Source organism: Populus trichocarpa, chromosome 5 (assembly GCF_000002775.5).
Source record: "Populus trichocarpa isolate Nisqually-1 chromosome 5, P.trichocarpa_v4.1, whole genome shotgun sequence".
In the NCBI taxonomy this organism is placed as follows: domain Eukaryota; kingdom Viridiplantae; phylum Streptophyta; class Magnoliopsida; order Malpighiales; family Salicaceae; genus Populus; species Populus trichocarpa.
This window is the reverse complement of record NC_037289.2, coordinates 21,728,657-21,745,992: the sequence shown is the minus strand read 5'-3', so window position 1 is coordinate 21,745,992 and position 17,336 is coordinate 21,728,657. Positions and strand designations below refer to the sequence as shown.

At 33.7% G+C, this 17,336-nt stretch overlaps 3 protein-coding genes across 3 annotated transcripts; 2 read left to right on the top strand and 1 right to left on the bottom strand.

The window, feature by feature from the left end:
• Positions 1-4,356: 4,356 nt before the first annotated feature.
• On the top strand, positions 4,357-6,008 carry LOC7464702 (protein LIFEGUARD 2). Its single transcript, XM_002307571.4, has 4 exons — positions 4,357-4,713; positions 4,800-4,913; positions 5,395-5,552; positions 5,669-6,008. The coding sequence occupies exons 1-4, from the start codon at positions 4,464-4,466 to the stop codon at positions 5,873-5,875; spliced, it is 729 nt and encodes a 242-aa protein (XP_002307607.1). The 5' UTR covers positions 4,357-4,463; the 3' UTR covers positions 5,876-6,008.
• A 1,186-nt stretch (positions 6,009-7,194) lies between these two features.
• LOC7464853 (protein LIFEGUARD 2) lies at positions 7,195-8,958 on the top strand. The gene is made up of 4 exons (XM_002307570.4): positions 7,195-7,841; positions 7,952-8,065; positions 8,387-8,544; positions 8,632-8,958. Exons 1-4 carry the CDS (start codon positions 7,601-7,603, stop codon positions 8,836-8,838), a joined length of 720 nt encoding a protein of 239 aa, XP_002307606.2. The 5' UTR covers positions 7,195-7,600; the 3' UTR covers positions 8,839-8,958.
• A 236-nt stretch (positions 8,959-9,194) lies between these two features.
• On the bottom strand, positions 9,195-13,300 carry LOC7464852 (VAN3-binding protein). The gene is made up of 7 exons (XM_024601001.2): positions 12,868-13,300; positions 12,432-12,545; positions 10,748-11,180; positions 10,161-10,385; positions 9,958-10,007; positions 9,804-9,861; positions 9,195-9,719 (listed from the first exon to the last, which is right to left on the bottom strand). The coding sequence occupies exons 1-7, from the start codon at positions 13,198-13,200 to the stop codon at positions 9,502-9,504; spliced, it is 1,431 nt and encodes a 476-aa protein (XP_024456769.1). The 5' UTR covers positions 13,201-13,300; the 3' UTR covers positions 9,195-9,501.
• Positions 13,301-17,336: the final 4,036 nt, after the last annotated feature.

The following is a 17,336-nucleotide window of genomic DNA, read 5'->3' as shown; positions in this document are numbered from 1 at the left end:
GCAACGTCTTATCCTGTTGTCTCTATCCAGCATGAACAGAAAAAATTTAATAAAGGACTTAAACGATAACTGGCTCCGAAGTTTCATTGTCCTTTCGATGCATCAATGAAGTTCTATGCATCGAAAAAAGACATTGTTTTGAGTAAAATATTTTATAATTTTTACATAATTATTTAATTGTGAAATATTTAATTTGAGAAATTATTAATATTTCATGATTAATTCTTAAACATATTTTATTTATAAAAAAATATTATGAGTTGATGAAATAATAAAGTATTTTAAGAATAAGAATTCTGGCACGGTTGTTTTTGTGTTTTAAAAATACTTTTAGAAAAAGTTAATATTTTTTAATTTTTTTGTTTTAATTTAATATTGTTTTTTAATATTTTTAAATTATTTTGATGTGTTAATATAAAAATATTATTTTTAAATATTATTTTAATATTTTCCTAAATAAAAAACACTTTAAAATTAAAAACACAGTAATATTTCCAAACATGTCAAAAATTTAATCACCGTTTCAACCATCATTAATTTATCATTTTTTTCCGCAACCACCGAACCACACCATCAATTTCGATACCTTCATCATCTCCTATTTATTATAATCACTCATTTCATCCATCCCGTCACCCCATCACTTGTACTGTCATAATCACCGCCACCAGTACAATTATTTTATCACTATAATACAGCATCATTTTTTTATATTATTATTATTTATCAAACATAATAAAAAAAATTAAGAATGTTTTAAATATATAAAATATATTGTAGAAAGGAAGAATTGTGAACACCTATCATGTCTTATCTCTGTACTGTCTGAATGGATAAAACGATAATTGGCTAAGAGAGCTTGTAGTCCTTGTATGCAGTAACTATATGACGGGCATTGAAAATGAAGCTAAGCTAAAGGTCACAAATAGCTTCAGCGAGAACGGGTCCACATATTTATTTCCCTGCAAATATTTTTTTGCATCTAATAATTCCAACCAGTACTATTCACACGGCGACGCAAAAAAAAAAAAAAAACCTCAATCACCACCGGTTGGACTGCCATGCCATTCGGGTCTGGCATTAAAAGACAAGGGGCAGGTAGGGAGACCACCGTGAGAAACCTCAGGAGCCCAGGAGGAAACCCTTGGACTATAGTGGTGGCTAACAAGCTACGAGAAACTCTTTCTACGAGTTTTGAAAGTGATATCATGCGGCAGATCCGAATTATATACATGCTCTTTTTAACGAGCAATTTATCCTTTATGTTTTTGCATTTAAAATAAATTTTTAAAACAGTTTAAAATATTTTTGTTTTCTTACTTTGAATTAATATTTTTAAATTATTTTGATGCTTTAAAATTAAAAATAACTTTTTTTAAAAAAAATATATTATTTTAATATATTTTTAAATAAAAAATACTTTTTTTAAAAAAAAACACCACACTCACAAGCAAAGAGAGGTCTCCATAAGCCTGTCTTAATTCTCTTGATAAATACACCTGCCCAGGCTCATACTTTAGCTGAAAGCAGAGAAGGTTCCATGACATGAGAGTAGCCCTTTCTTCTATTACCAAAAGCCACGATAGTATGGTCTACAAGAAGTGTCAAATATGCTACTGCTGCAGACAGCGGTAGAGTCAGGGGGCTGGCAGGGCCCTGATCCCTATAAAATAATGTTAAAATAACTTTAATTTAACTTTTTAAAATAATTTTTTTAATTTAATTCCTTTTAATTTTTTTTTCTTCCTCCGCCCTGGCTGCTTACCCTTTTTTTAGTAGTTTAGTACTATATTTATCGTCATTGTGAGTGTAAATTAAATAGCTTTTTTTTTTTTTTATCTTCAATCTTGTCATATATTGCAAGAATTAACCCTCTAATTAAGAAATACTATAGCATGTTATTTTATCTCCCACGAGTGGAAGAAATCAAGTGGAAGAAACCTGTCAGGCAACATCGGTTACATCCTTACCTATGACGTAACAAGTTGTCGTTTGTTTCTTGCTTGAGTATCCACCTAGAGTTTTCAATAACCTTGTCTAAGAACCATCTCAACCTAATAGCTTAAGCTGTTAGGTGAGGTCCCAAGATATGATTTATATTATTCTCTAACACACACCCTCAAGTAAAAGCCTTTTGGGCTTGAAACTTGCACAGACTCACATTACCTTGTGTTTAATTTTTATCAAATAAATGGGGATGGTGAGATTCGAACTCGTGACCGCTTGGTCATCAAGGCTCTGATACCATGTCAAAGAACCATCTCAACCCAATAGCTTAAGCTGTTAGATGAGATCCCAGGATATAATTTATATTATTCTCTAACACCTAATCCCTCCTCTCTCTTTAGTCTATTGCATCTAGCAATCTAGTCAACGAACTATTTCATTCCTCTATCTTCATTTTATTTACTTTTGAATTCTTAACTCTGATAGAGACTCATTGAAAACGATGACACAGAGATAAAAAAGTAGTGGTCGGATTTTATTGCACCTGTTTTCACAAAATAATATTTATTAAAACAATATTTTTTTAAAATTTTATTTATATCCTTTAATATTATGTTTATTAAGGATTAAGTTTTATATTTTTTTTAATTTACTTTTTACAAGGTTAACTTAATTTTATGAACCGTGAGTTTGTTAAATTAACTTGAATTTTTACTTTTTTCTTATTAAAAAAAATCAAAATGAAAAGATAAAAATAGCTTTGGACACTAATTTATGTTTTTTTTAGCTTTTAAGGTTATTTATGTTATTTTACTGTTCTAATTAAAATATCAAAAGGATAAAAAAGCTCATGGATAAAAGCTATATATATATATATATATATTGTTTTAAGATTAATAAAGACATTTTACTGTATTAAAAAAATATTTATAAATAAATTTATTTTTAATTAATTGGATAATTAATAAATCTTGTGGAAAAGATGTTACCTAATGTGAATTAGAACGTGATTGGAAATGTGGGAGTCCGTGTATTTTTTAAAATTTAATTTTTTTATTTAAAATTAATTTTTTTATATTTTAAAATTATTTTGATATATTGATACTAAAAATAATTTTATTTTTTAAAAAAATATTTAAATACATTTCTCAACTGATAACACTTTAAAAATCTACATCAAAGACTCTCTTAGTCCCCACTAAGATAAAACATGAATGGAGTTTTTTTTTTCTCGGTTAAAACTCAAGTTGATAGTTATTTTATCGGGGAACTTCGGTTCCATTCGTGTTTTATTTTATTGGGCCGGTACAGATTGGGCTTCAGCTATAGTTACCAACAACATTCTTCATTCAATTATATAAACCCTAGATCCAAGAGCTAGACCCAATAACCAGTCCAGAGTCAGAAACACAGCTCAGCATAACACTCCATAGCCGAACAAACTTCTTTATATAACGGAAACCTATGATCGCCATCCCAATAAAATTAAGTTACCATTTGTTTTGTTTTTTTTATATATATAAAAATGATTTTCACAAAAAAAAATTATAATTGTGTGACCTGATTTAAAAATTCATTTAGAAAAAAAATTAGATTATTAAATAGCTTATGAGTTATTGGCTTAATTTAAATAAATTTTTTATTTAAATAAAATTATTTTTTGATAAATAATTAAAATTTACAGATGAAATTAACCACATTTTATCATATTAATATTATTTTTAACTCAGGTTCGAGTCCTGTGATTGCTAATATAATAGTTACTGGAGATTTACATAGTCGTTAATTTAAGGGTCCGTGAGATTAGTCGAGGCGTCTGCAAGCTGACCCGGACACCAATGTTAATAAAAAAAATTTATTTTTAACTCAATTTAGATTTTAATTTAAATTAAACTCTCGATAACAAATTTTTTGAATGTATCCGCATTGGATTCATTTTATAACTATCTTAAACGCAAATATTTTAATTAATTAAATTTTAAAATCTATTCCCAAGAGCTATTTAAATTATGGAAGCTACGGAATCGATGTGTTTTTTTCCCTTCCTATTCCTTAGGATACTCTTTTCATTTCTTTAATAATGTCATATAAAATATATAAAAAAGAAAGCAACATAATTCTTTTTTTTTTTTTACTTTTTAATTATTTTATGGTTAAAAAAAAAGATAGAAAAACTTAATCCATAAGCAAAGTTCTCACAATACACGGACAGCTCAAATAAGAAAATACCCCGAGACCTCTAGACACCACCGGACAATCCACGTGTCAAGAAAGAAAACACTCCACGTATACTCCAACTGTCATTCCACGCGAAGTCCGCGACGTATCTTGAAGTTTCTCATGATCTCGTCTCACCGAGTCCGCTCTTATTATAACACCTCTTCCCTTCCCTCCCTCTCCCACACTTAAAAGCTCATTTCTTCCTTGACAAAAAAAAAAAAAAAAAAAACCTCGCTTTGTCCTTCACTTTCTCGGCATCCAAACACACTACTAGTAGAGAAAGAAAAGTTTTGAAGATGTGGACTCATCCGTACAGGAAGAATGACGTGGAGGTCGGAGCAAGGCCGCTGTATCCAATGATGCTCGAAAGCCCGCAGCTCCGGTGGGCCTTCATTAGGAAAGTGTATTCAATCTTGGCTTTTCAGTTACTTTTAACAATCGCAGTGGCAGCCGTCGTTGTTTCTGTCCGGCCGATTGCTGTGTTCTTTTCGACCACTGTGGCTGGGTTGGGAGTTTATATACTGCTTATTCTCATGCCCCTTTTTAGTAAGTTTTTGAAACCAATACCATGTTTTAAGTTTATTACTGTTAGGTGGTGAATTTAGTTCTTAATTATGGGTGATTTTGTGCAGCTTTGTTGCCTTTGTATTACTATCACCAGAAGCATCCAGTGAATTACATTCTGCTTGGGATTTTTACCATTTGTCTCGCCTTCGCTGTTGGCTTAACTTGTGCCTACACTGAAGGTAATTAAGTTTAATTTGATTTTGTGTCTTTATCAGTTTAATTAAGTTTTGGAATAGGATATTATTGGTTGGTAGCATACCAACTTTATGCCTGCAAAATTTGAATGTGTTCTAAGAGTCATGGTCTTAGTCTGTAAATCAGAGTTTATTACGATTCTAACGTTACAATCCTAAATTGTACAGTGAACTGAAAAGTTTTTAATAAAACTCACAAATAATCAATTTATTGAAAAAACAAGTTACAACGTTGTGTAAAATTAAAAAAATAGCTAGGAAAAAAAAATAAATCCAGAACAACCGGCCCCATAGAGAACAGGGTATGTAGAATGCTCCTGTTTAAATTTCAGCCCTTCGCTATCAGAGAAGTCAAAGGCATTTAGACTTTTTCTCGGACATGTTAGTCCGCGTCATTTTGCGTATGAATTTCTTACTGGGCTTGTGTATACATGACTGAAATAGTGAAATATATTTGGCAACACAGGAAAGGTGATTCTGGAGTCTGTGATTCTGACAACTGTGGTAGTTGTCAGTCTCACCCTGTACACATTCTGGGCAGCTAGGAGAGGCCATGATTTCAACTTCCTCGGCCCCTTCTTGTTTGGGGCAATCATGGTCCTTATGGTATTTTCTTTGATCCAGGTAATTTCATTCTTCAGCTTCTTCTGTTTCATTATTCGAATCTTGATAACTTTTTTTTTTTTTTTGAATTTTCTGTCACGAATTTTCATGGCTTTATTTTTGTTTTCTGGATGCAGATTTTATTTCCACTGGGTAGAATCTCTGTGATGATTTATGGGTGCTTGGCTTCAATCATATTCTGCGGATACATCATATATGATACAGACAACCTGATCAAGCGGCACACTTATGATGAATACATTTGGGCGGCAGTGAGTTTGTATCTGGACATCATTAATCTCTTCCTCTCACTGCTAACCATCTTCAGAGCCGCTGATACCTAAGATCACTGTCCAGTTTTTGAACCTAAGATCATTTCTCAGCTTTGTCTCTCACGCGCATTCATTGAAATCAAATTGATAATCCTGTAAAAAGCAACTCTCTAATATACTATTTTCTTCCCTCTTTTCTCTTTTCCGCCGCTAGTCTCCTTTGTTTCAAGGCCAGACGTGAATGGCTTTATCATATGCGTATATATTAGTGACTTTTAACGTAGATTTTTGTAGGGTTTTACGTCACAGTGGTTTACCTTTTACCAGTTTCCTTATTTTGGAAGTTTTCCATTTTATGTTCCCTTACTTCCTTGAAGAGGTCGTGAAATACACTGTATAGGACTTAAATTACGAGTCGTGATCTCTTCTTGTCGTTAAAATTATAAATGGATCAAAATGTAAAGGTTCTTTCTAGACTAGCACGAGAAGATGAAATATTTTCCAACGCGTGTTATTTTTGACACGTGCGACTGACTACTTGTTTGTTATATATATATATATATATGCGCGATTACTATGTAGTATTTTACGAAAAGTAATTTCTTTTAAAAGAATAAATTTTGAAAAAATAAATTTTAGAAAAGTGAATTATTTTCTGATATTTGGTAGTGTAATGAAAAATAAGTTGGGAAACACTTTCCAGTGTTTGGTTATGTCATGGAAAATGAGCTGGAAATAACTTATTAATGTTTTATTTTTCTCAAGTTTATTAAAATAATAAGAACAAATCTTACAAATTAAAAAGTTGAATGAGAATAAAATTGAAAAAAAAATATAATTTTATAAATTATCTCAAATAAAATAAATAATAATCAAAATAATAAAGATCAAATTTAAAAAATAAAAAAAAATGAAAGATGAAGAAATTAAAATAATAATAATTAATATTTTATAAATTATTTTTTAAAAATGAGTAACAATCAATTTGATAGATAAAAAATTTCAATAAAAAAATGATAAGGGAAAAACAAATAAAAATTATAAAAATGAGGATCAAAGTTAATATAAAAATTAAATTTTAAGAGATAGAATTGAAAAATAAATATTCAAAACAAAATATATATATATATATATATATATAGCAATCAAAAGTTTGAGGATCAAATAAATCAACTAATAATATGATATTTCTAAATTTTTCATAATTTTCGTAAAGTGTTTTCCGTTCAAATTTTTCAGGAAAATACTTTTCTGAAAATCAAGCTAAATTTTTTTTGACTGAAAAGTATTTTTTATTGATCAATTTTTTAATATTAAATAAATATAAAAAAATTTAAAAAATAATTTTTTTAAAAATAAATTTTAGAAAATAAACATATCACTAGTGTTTTAATTGGCTTGGGTTTTTCAACTGGCGACTACGACTGAGAGGACGACGAACTGTGATAATAAATATGCTTTCTCGTCTTACGATGGCTGCTGAGTGATATGTTGATACGGATTGATGACCTGCCGGCTGTAATATATATGTAGTTTGGGAAAGTACAGGCTCGAGAAGGAATAGCAAACGTACACACGAGGGAAACCATCTAGAGGACGGAAGGAAACATAAAGCTATGCTTGAAAGGATAACTCTTTCTCAAGTATATTCCTTGCTGTATTTTTCTTATTCATAGAAAACTTGCCTTGATCTGCATCTTTGGCTTGTTGTTCTGCCACATTTTTGCTTTCATTTTCTCACTGGAAAAACAACCTCTAACCTAAAACAGAAGGCACAAAAATTGACCAATTCGGACAATGTGGATGAATCCCAGGCAGAGGAGAAATTTCGAGGTTGGAGAATATCCAGCTGAACTGGACGGTCCGAGGTACCGCTGGGTCTTCATTCGTAAAGTTTATACAATCATTGCCATACAACTGCTAGTCACTGTTGCGGTGGCAACCGCAGTTGTTTCAGTCCATTCCATTTCAAACTTCATCGTGCACACTAAGGTGGGATTGGCTGTCTATATAGCTATCATTGTTATTCCTTTTATTGGTATGTTTGCATATTCAGAGCCATCAATTTCATCTTCACCTTGTTCTCTTTTTTGCTTGACGGGTTGATCTAATGTTTCGTTTGAATCTCTCCCAAAAAAACCATTGCAGTCTTGTGTCCATTATATTACTTTTACCAGCTACGCCCACTGAATTATCTTCTCCTTGGAGTTTTTACCACTGCTCTCGGATTTCTGGTTGGACTTACATGTGCGTTTACCAGTGGTAAGAGATACAAGTCTCTCTCTAGTCTTTGGTGTTCTGCTCATGAATAGAGTTGGGAGTTAATTTTGTATGATTAAATCTTCAGTTGTTTGATCATTGGACCATTACCTAGTACTTCTATATGCTTCAAACTTTTGCTTCCACATGAGATGGAAATGGTGGGGCAAGTTTGGTTAAAGTATTCCATTTTAAACATTGCTGGAAGCAGTTTGAATCCCGTAAAGCCTTGCTTGATTCAATTAGGCTAATTTACTATAGGTTCCTGTGCTGGTTGATTCAACAATTGTATCACTGATAATGTGATAAATGATGTGATAACAGGGAAGGTTATTTTGCAATCTGCCATCATAACTTTCACGGCCATGGTTATTCTCACTCTGTACACCTTCTGGGCGGCAAGGAGAGGTCATGATTTCAGCTTCCTCGGGCCTTTCTTGTCTGCTTCCCTGATTGCTCTTCTGTTGTTTGCTCTGATTCAGGTATAAATACTTTCATCTTTGACTGCTTTCTTGAACTCAACGAGGTTGTTTTTCCAACTGATGTTTTATGCTGTTCATACAATGCAGATTTTCTTTCCCTTGGGTAGGATTTCTGTAATGATCTTTGGGTGCTTGGCATCGATCTTATTTTGCGGGTTCATAATATACGATACAGACAGCCTGATCAAACGTTATGCTTATGATGAGTACATTTGGGCTGCAGTCTCGTTGTATCTGGATATCATTAATCTTTTCCTTAGTATTCTAACTGTCTGCAGTGCCCGAGATAGCTAGGGACATCACTTCTCCGTTTCTGTTTCTTTATGTATTCTAACCTTTAAGTGAATTTCTTGGAAACTGCACACTTAAATTCTCTACCGCAGTAATCTATATAGTAGATTGACATTCGTTCAACTGCCTTTTTGGCATTTTTTTTTATGGTTTTGCGATGCAGAAAAGGCAATCCAACTCATGGAAAGTCATTAGCATCCATCAATTAATTTTCACACCGTGAGGTAATCCAATTTTTCCAGAACTCATGTATGATGTTGCAGAAGAGCTTTCCAGTACCGATTCCAATAAGAAATGCACCACACAAGGAAAGAAAATTGCCTAGCAAAATTTAACGAAAGAAATTAGGCAAACCACGATTTTCAGTTAAATAACACCATCTAATATTTGAAGTCAAATTCTCCTACAACATGCTTTTTACTACAATACCTCTGCTTCCTTTGCTTCTGTCGAACTGAAGACAGAAAGCATGCACATGTTCCTTTTCTTTCTTTCTCTCCTTACGTTCATTTCTAGTTCCCAGAGAAAACCTCTTTAATTCCTACATTCCACACCTCTCCATTTATATTTCCGAGAAGGATAAAACCAACAACAGTTCCACTATGTTCAGAAGCCTAGCAAATTAGTCAAAAAAACAAACTTATTGCCTTTAGTTATAGTGGAACTCTAAAATTGAAGAATTCTGTTTTTTCTTTGGGATACAGTAGAGAGAAGCCTCGAAACACCTTGAGTCCAGATATCGTGTTCCCTCTGGTTCTTGCACTCAAACTCCACGATGCCTCTAGCTAGTGTTTTCAGTCCAAAGTATCGACGATGATCTCCACCCTCTAACAAGTGTCTCCCTGGCCATGCTGGCATATCCTTGCAAACCTCCAACACAATATCTGCATCTCACAAGACATATCAGTATGAGTATTAGAACTACAATTTGTGGTCCTATGTAATTGGCAGAAAGGGTAGCAGGTTACTTTTTTTCTTTTTGGTGATAGTCCCTGCAACATGTCTGCTCTTCATCTTTAGCATCACCTACATTGAGACAACATCATTTCAAGTGAAACAGGTGGGAACCGGAAAGTAATTAATAAAGATTTTTAAACAAAACACTTCAATGAGAAACCTCACCTGGCCTGTCCTGTGTAAGTATACAGAGACAATTTTCCAGTGCAGATCACCTGCAATGACAGTAATGTTAACTGTTTTATTTTGTTTTCTCCAAGAAAGGATATAAAATATAGAACTGCAATCGGAGTTGATGATTTAATATTCAGTTTTGAGGTGATAAAACTAGCCATATTAGAGAAAAATGTTGATGATTATAAATTTACCTTGGCGGGTGCGTTTGAGAAGCTCACTGCCCCTGGCAAGGAATTCTACGCTACAAGCACCCAAAAAATTCTCTCCATTGACAAGCTCACCGCTGTAGCTTCGGTTATGATGTCCATTATTTCCTGCACCACAGATTCCAGTGCATCTCTCTATAGGTATTGCCGCTGCAACATTCAAAACATCCTTTAATGCTCTTGCCTTCAAGGTTGCTGCCCCACGTAGAGCTGCACGATAAAGGAAAATAACCATCCTTGAATGCCTATTTTCACCCGGAAGTGCTTTAAGATTAAGGGACTGTATAAGCTGTAACAGTATTTGATGGCCATGAGGTTCATAAACTTCTGTCATAAAAATCATTGAGACTCCCCGAATTTTATCACATTTCCATACCAAAGTAGCTTCTAAAGGATGATCCTCAAGCAAGTCTAAACATCTAAAAATAGATTTACCCAGCTGACCAAACCGGTTAAGTAAAACTTCGCTGAACTATCATAATTTTTTTACTGACAAAATGTGCGCTAGAAATAGACAGCTTGCAGACATATTTTCAAAAATTTCTCGTATACATAAAAGCGAACGTCATTACCAGTAGCTGCAGCTGCTGTAAGAGTGGTGATATCATCATGTGAATGAACATTCACAGCAGAGCTCACTACTGAAGCAAGATGGTCACGCTCAGCGCCCATAGCCTCAGCAGCCTCCACACACTGAGCAGCCACCAATGTAGCCGCAGATGCCACAGCCATGTCAGTCCTGGCCAATTGCTCATTCCTTCGTGCTGCTGAAGCAGAAGCTGTGGCTGCTGCAATGGCTGCTATGGCAGAAGCCACCGCAGCAACTGAAACAGCTGCATGGAGCTGTGCATTCTGGGCTCTAGTTTCTTCTTTCTTTTTCTCTTTTCTGTCCTTCAACCACCTCCCAACTGTCTTGGATCCACTCGGAGGAGCACCGCTGCCAGGCCCAGCACTGGCACGGCCGCCATTGAATAGGGGGTTTAAGGAGTTGTGAGTACGAAAATACTGCACGGAGAACGTAATGGTATCATCAGCAACAAAAGTGCGTGTACAACTACAGAGGTTATAAGTCATGTCATGCCAGCTTAAAACACACTAATTTCTGTTCATTTCCTTGAGGAAACAAAATGAAGTATACCGTTCCATCTGAATGGGTGATTCTTTAGGGTAAATGGTGAAAGATTAGAAGGATCAGACTATATAGATCCTACATTTCTATTGTCAGTGTCCCTAAACAGGAAAAATGTCACTATGGTCACAAAATTCATGCCTCGAAATCACAAATAAACAGGAGTTGCTTACGTATTCTAGAAGTAAAATAAAAGTACTCAACTTCGCAGCATGTCCAAGTCACAGCTTGCTTCAAATAAGCAAGACAAGCAAAATTTATTGGGAAACATGACGAGTCCAATTTCAACTTAATTTGCTTTCTGACCCCACTCCTTCAATCAACCTGCCTAGTTTTTACAAAGGCATCAATTCTCTTGATGGGAAATTTTGGAAGTTTGCGGGTACTTTTTTGACTACCTGGATAAGTCTTCAGAATTTTTTTTCCTTTTCTACGAATGCAACCGATTCAAAGGACAAGGTGAAAAGCTTTTCAAAAGAATCATGCCCTGACGGTGTTCATATGCAAGGGTAAGGAACCAAGAAGAAAAATCTAAGAAAAACATAATCATGACTAAGAAAATATTAACTTCAATGGTTAAGAAAAAACAAAAATATCACTAGAGTCTGCCACACTCAAATGTGGGAATGGAGTCCATGGATACAGCAGATAATCGTGCCCATGGCTGCTAATGAGTAGCAGCTCACCTCAGGTGGCAGCTTTTTTCTTTTTTATGTTTTCTCTCTTTCAGATTATCAGGGAAGACCATAAATTCAACCTAGTCGACGAGACACCTCAAAAATATATCAAGGAAAAAAAAGTGTCATTGGAACAAGACAAAGGCGTCTCTCTGTGTCTTCAGTAACCCTGTCAACTAAAGTGCTGGGACACGAAAAAGATCTAGGCGTTATAGGTAGTAGACAGAGTCAGAGAAAGCTGTGAAGTTGGTGTGCTTGTTATCGATGCCTTCTTCCTATACCTTTTTTTTCTCCTGATTATAAAACTCTAGAATTTTTTATAGGAGGAGAGGTTAATATCACATAAACTACAGCTCACTGACCTCTCATTAACCTCCGTATCCCTGCTTAAAATTTGGAAAAAATGGAATAACATGGAATATCTTTAAGGAAGAAACATGTATACAAAACCTTAACAATGTCTTCAAAATCATCAGAGGGTGAAATTGGGGGGCTGTCTGATTCTGTTAAGTTTAAAGGTCCACTGCTGTGAGAGAGCCTCCCTGAAGCCAACGGTGACACTTCCTACAACATAAAAAATAACTTAATTGTAAAATCATGAACATTAAATAATGTCAGAGGAACATAAAAGAAGAAGGCGTGTCCTTGTAGCTTTTGGAATTATTGCAGGGATTGTTTTTAAATATTTTTTTATTTTTTAAAATTTATTTTTTATATTAACGCATTAAAATAATCTTAATAATATAAAAAAATGAATTTAAAAACACATTTTTTTTTTCAAATTTATATGAAACACAGTTTGAGCCGGCGTTCCTAAACGGGGCTAGCAAAAGAAATTGTAGGTCGAAACTCTCAAATTTTGAAGGCTGTTATCATATGGACTTACTGATTGTGACATGATACGCTCGAGTAAAAGCTGGGAAGTGGCGGAAGAAGCAAAAGAAAACTGATAATTAGCAGACGGATTGGTTTGCACAATCTCCTCGGTCATCTCACCAGTGACATCTTCAGGTATAGAAGAAGCAGTAGTACAACTAGAGCTACTTGCAGACTTGTTAGAGGCCATGCAGGAGAGAGATTTTGAGACTTCAAGAGCCGAGACACTCCATGACCTTGACAAGAACTCCATTGGAAGTTTTGGGCTCTCTGGCAGCGGAATATTGCTGCAGAGTGGGCTGTAATCTGGCCTGCGAAGGTTGATAAGAGGGATCTCTTCCATAATGGCTGTGGAGTCAAGAAGAGAGTCTGTCTGTGGTTTTGAACTAGCAGCTAGTATTACTTATTTTGAGCAGCCAAGGTGGTAGGGGCTTAGGGGACAGATGCTTTATACCAAAGGGAGGCTATGGTCTATATCTCCCTAGTTGCTTTTTGTAAGTTTATGGTAATGTCTGGTCCACAGTAAATAAAGTTTTTCACGTGGCATGATCATTGGAGCCCACTTCTGGGACCTCCATCACTCCTCCATGATTGGTTGAGCTAATCATCTAGATTATTTGCGATACCTTTTACTCTTTTAATTTTTTAAAATTATAAATCATAATTTTTTCATAACCAAGATATTAATAGAGATTTTAGTTATATAATATAAAACTATAGTGAATATTGATTAACAAAACACCTTTAAAACTCTAATTTAGTCAATATACAGCACCTAACTAAATTACTAAATATAACCTTAATGGTTGATTGTAACAATTACTAGGTATTTATTTAACAATGTGTTCGATTATGTTTGAGTGTATTTAAAAATATTTTTAGTGTAAAAAGAAGATTAAATTAATATTCTTTATTAAAATGTCGATGTTAAAAATATAAAAATATATATAAAAAAATATTTTTATAAAAATAAGTGAAAAAAACTTTTTAAAAATATTTCTCATTACAGTAACAAAATTGCAATAAAATATGCTTAGTATTTGAAAAACATCTATCACGTTCACGCATTAAAAAGCTTTGAACTCTGTGATGGGTGGAAATTTAAAAATATTAAAAAAATAATTTAAAATAAAAATAAATAAATAATTAAGAAAAAAAGGCCAATTGTAATAAGGCTTGTTTGTTTTTTTCTTTTTAAAAGTGTTTTTGAAAAAAAAAAATTTATTTTTTATTTGATTTAAATTAATATTTTTAGTATTTTCAGATCATTTTAATATAATAATATTAAAAATAATTTTTAAAAAACATAAAAAAATATCTTAATATATTTTTAAATTAAAAACACATTAAAAAATAATACCAAACCAACAATTGGAAATGCGGTTCTTTGATACAAACAGATTCTGTATTCAAAGTTCGGAGATGGGGACTCCCTGAGAGTTCTGAAGATGGGCAGAAGGGGGAGAGGTCAAGGAGCACGTTTGATGGTGACCAATGTGATCATATATGCTCCTTGGGCGGGTCTCCTTGAGGTCTTGGCAACATCTCAGGCCGACAAGCTTAGAGGTCCAAACAAATTTCGGTGCGCAGTCTTGCCTCTCCGGGCTTAGACACAAAGCTGCCGCCCTGCTCACCGAAGAGAAGAGAGACTTGACCCAAAATGCGCGTGCCTACGTACGTCATCATTTCTCTTTTGATCTCAGCTTCTTGCAAAGTCCTGTGTCTGTGCTTTTTTTTTTTTTTTTTTTTTTTTTCTCGGATCGAAATCGAAAGCTCAAAATCAGAAAGAAGAAAAAAACCGGCTTTCTCTTTTATAAAAGGCTTCTCTACCGATTCTCGGTCACTGACCTCCACCGAAGAAAGAGACGCGCTTTATTCCTTTGGCCACATTATTATGAATTTATGATCACAGCCACCCTATCCTCCTTTAGCTTTTCCCTTGCATTACACACGTATTTCAAAGGTTAATCTAGCTTTATACTACATTCAAAGCTCATTTACTCAGACGTCTAATTCTTTTTAATTTTACAGGAAATTAGATTTTCAAGCCCATCCCCTCCCTTTATTTCTTTTAAGGTGGGTGCTGCTAGGGCTAACTTTCATGTGCGAAAATGAAGTGCCCAGCACCATGGCCCCAGCCCAGGATAGTATTTCTTTACCCCAAAGATTTTGGGCAACGTTACCATAAAAAAGAATAAGTAATTACAGCAACTTTTAATATTTTTTCCATTGACTATATAAACCTTAATTTATTTTTTGTTTACGTACGCACCAACTTTTTCAAGATGTTCAAAGTATTTTACATTCAACTCACGTTAATTAATGCTCTGTTATTTAAAAATGTGTCCTTTTCTCCTTATGGCTAAATTATGATTTTGCCATTTTCTACTTTTTGTATAGTAAATACCTATATTATCCTTATATCCAAAAAATAAAAATTGGCAGAAAGATCTTGGAGGATTTTTTTTAATTTTTTTTAGAATTAAGTACTAAACTATAATTTTGTCATCTTTGAAGCCAACACATATTTTTTAGAATTTCAATTCTGATTTTTCCACATAATTCTTCTGTATTTTCCTATTTTCTTTTTAGTACTAAAATTTCTTAAGGTTTTATTCAAAATGCATCAAAGTGTATCAATTAAACAAACAAACACACACACACATGAAGCAATTCAAATAAACCCATAACATATATCAACCAACACATAAACCCTAATAACTTATTGTAAAGAAAAGACGTAAGACAACATTACAAACACTTAGATAAAGTTAAAGAAAACTTACTCATGAAAAAGGAGTTGAATGTTCAATTTATAAGCTAAGGTTCCTAAAAAGACTTGCAAAAAAGAAAAAGAGATAGAAAAAGAAGTGTAAAACGAAGGAGTTAGAATATTTATGTTTATTGGAATCACACATCCACAAGGCTAGAAAAGATATAGGTCATTTGGGCTTGAGCCTATGGACTGATAATAATAATAATAATAATAATAATAATAATAATAATAATAATATATGGGTTAGCACTTAAAATGACTTATGACCATCAAATTGCTTTTCCTGTTAAAATAAATTTATTCTCAAATTTAATTAGAATACTTACTAGCTTGATCAACCAAATAAGAATATTTATTATACATCTTCTTCTCGAGTTTCCATGTTGCTACTTCACTTGGATGACCTTACCAAATTACTTTCACTAAAATAGTCTTAGATCAAAGTTTTATAATTTGTTAATCCATAATTATTTTCGATTGAACTTCATATGACGTATCTTTCTAAAATTCAATTGTTTTAGGCTACAATATATAAGATGGATTACAAAGAAACTTATGAAGCATAGATATATGAAACACCGAATTTACAAATGAAAAATAGGTAGAAGAGCTAATATATAAGCAACTGCTCCCATTTTCACCCTTTGTAGGCTCGGGCTGTCATGCTCGAGCCCAACAAGTTTGGGTCTAGACATTACACCTGGATCCACTTTCACAATAATCTCGGGCTGTCACGCCCGAACCCAGTATGTTTGAGTTTAGACAACGCATCTAGACCCACTTTCACCATTTCTAGACTCGAGCTGTCACGCCCGAGGGCAACATGTATGGGTCCAAGTAGCGCACCCGAACACATTTTCACCTTTCGTGGGCTCAGGTTATCACACATGAGCTTAACGTGTTTGAGTCCAGGTTGTACGCCTGAATCCATTTTCACCTCTCATGGGCTAGGGCTGTCATGCCCGAGCCTAGCATGTTTGAGTCCAGGCACCTTGCCCGAGCCCAACACTCACCATAAAATTTTTATGGGACCCCATACGGGTCTCTCAGTATTTTACACTATTCCAATATATATTATTTTGAGTAAAATATAATTCAAAATATCACAAGGGTAAAATTACACTCCAGACCATTCTCTTCACAAAATGACAAGACTTATAGATTATAAATGCACAATGAGACCTTCAGAATAAAGGTTAACAATCTCTTCATTCTCTACTGCATATATATTTTAGAGTATCTCTCTCTAGAATATTATTGCACTATCTCTCTCTCTATTAAGTTATTGACTTTACCATTAAAGAATCTCTACCTCTACCATAAGAAACCTTTTGTAGACACTAGCCACCTTGACCTAACACACACCAAGTATAAGCTATCAACCACCTTAGTCAGGGAGAATGAATGGGATCTCTAGGACCAATTAATTAACTGATTATCCAACCCGGAAGCCCTATCCTTAAGTTAATTGAATTTTTTAAGACATCATCACAAAGTAATGGAAGCAACAACAACTTAATGTCACAACATTTCTAAGAAAATAAATATAGCCCTACTAAAGTAAACTAACAACAACCACTTCACCAAACATAATGGTCAATAATAACTCGTCATAATCTACAACGTCATGACACTTACAAAGACCAAACCACCCATATCTATAGTTGTAAAAAAAGGAAGGTATAAGACAATAACATATAAGT

Excerpts from the sequence above, each read along its gene's own strand:
- LOC7464853 (XM_002307570.4), top strand. The coding sequence starts at position 7,601 with ATGTGGATGAATCCCAGGCAGAGGAGAAATTTCGAGGTTGGAGAATAT. Across the intron at positions 7,842-7,951 it reads CATTGTTATTCCTTTTATTG|TCTTGTGTCCATTATATTAC; the intron begins GTATGTTTGCAT and ends AAACCATTGCAG. Across the intron at positions 8,545-8,631 it reads TGTTGTTTGCTCTGATTCAG|ATTTTCTTTCCCTTGGGTAG; the intron begins GTATAAATACTT and ends CATACAATGCAG.
- LOC7464852 (XM_024601001.2), bottom strand. The coding sequence starts at position 13,200 with ATGGAAGAGATCCCTCTTATCAACCTTCGCAGGCCAGATTACAGCCCA. Across the intron at positions 9,862-9,957 it reads ACTTACACAGGACAGGCCAG|GTGATGCTAAAGATGAAGAG; the intron begins GTGAGGTTTCTC and ends GTCTCAATGTAG. Across the intron at positions 9,720-9,803 it reads TATCACCAAAAAGAAAAAAA|ATATTGTGTTGGAGGTTTGC; the intron begins GTAACCTGCTAC and ends TGTGAGATGCAG.
- LOC7464702 (XM_002307571.4), top strand. The coding sequence starts at position 4,464 with ATGTGGACTCATCCGTACAGGAAGAATGACGTGGAGGTCGGAGCAAGG. Across the intron at positions 4,714-4,799 it reads TATTCTCATGCCCCTTTTTA|CTTTGTTGCCTTTGTATTAC; the intron begins GTAAGTTTTTGA and ends GATTTTGTGCAG. Across the intron at positions 4,914-5,394 it reads AACTTGTGCCTACACTGAAG|GAAAGGTGATTCTGGAGTCT; the intron begins GTAATTAAGTTT and ends TTGGCAACACAG.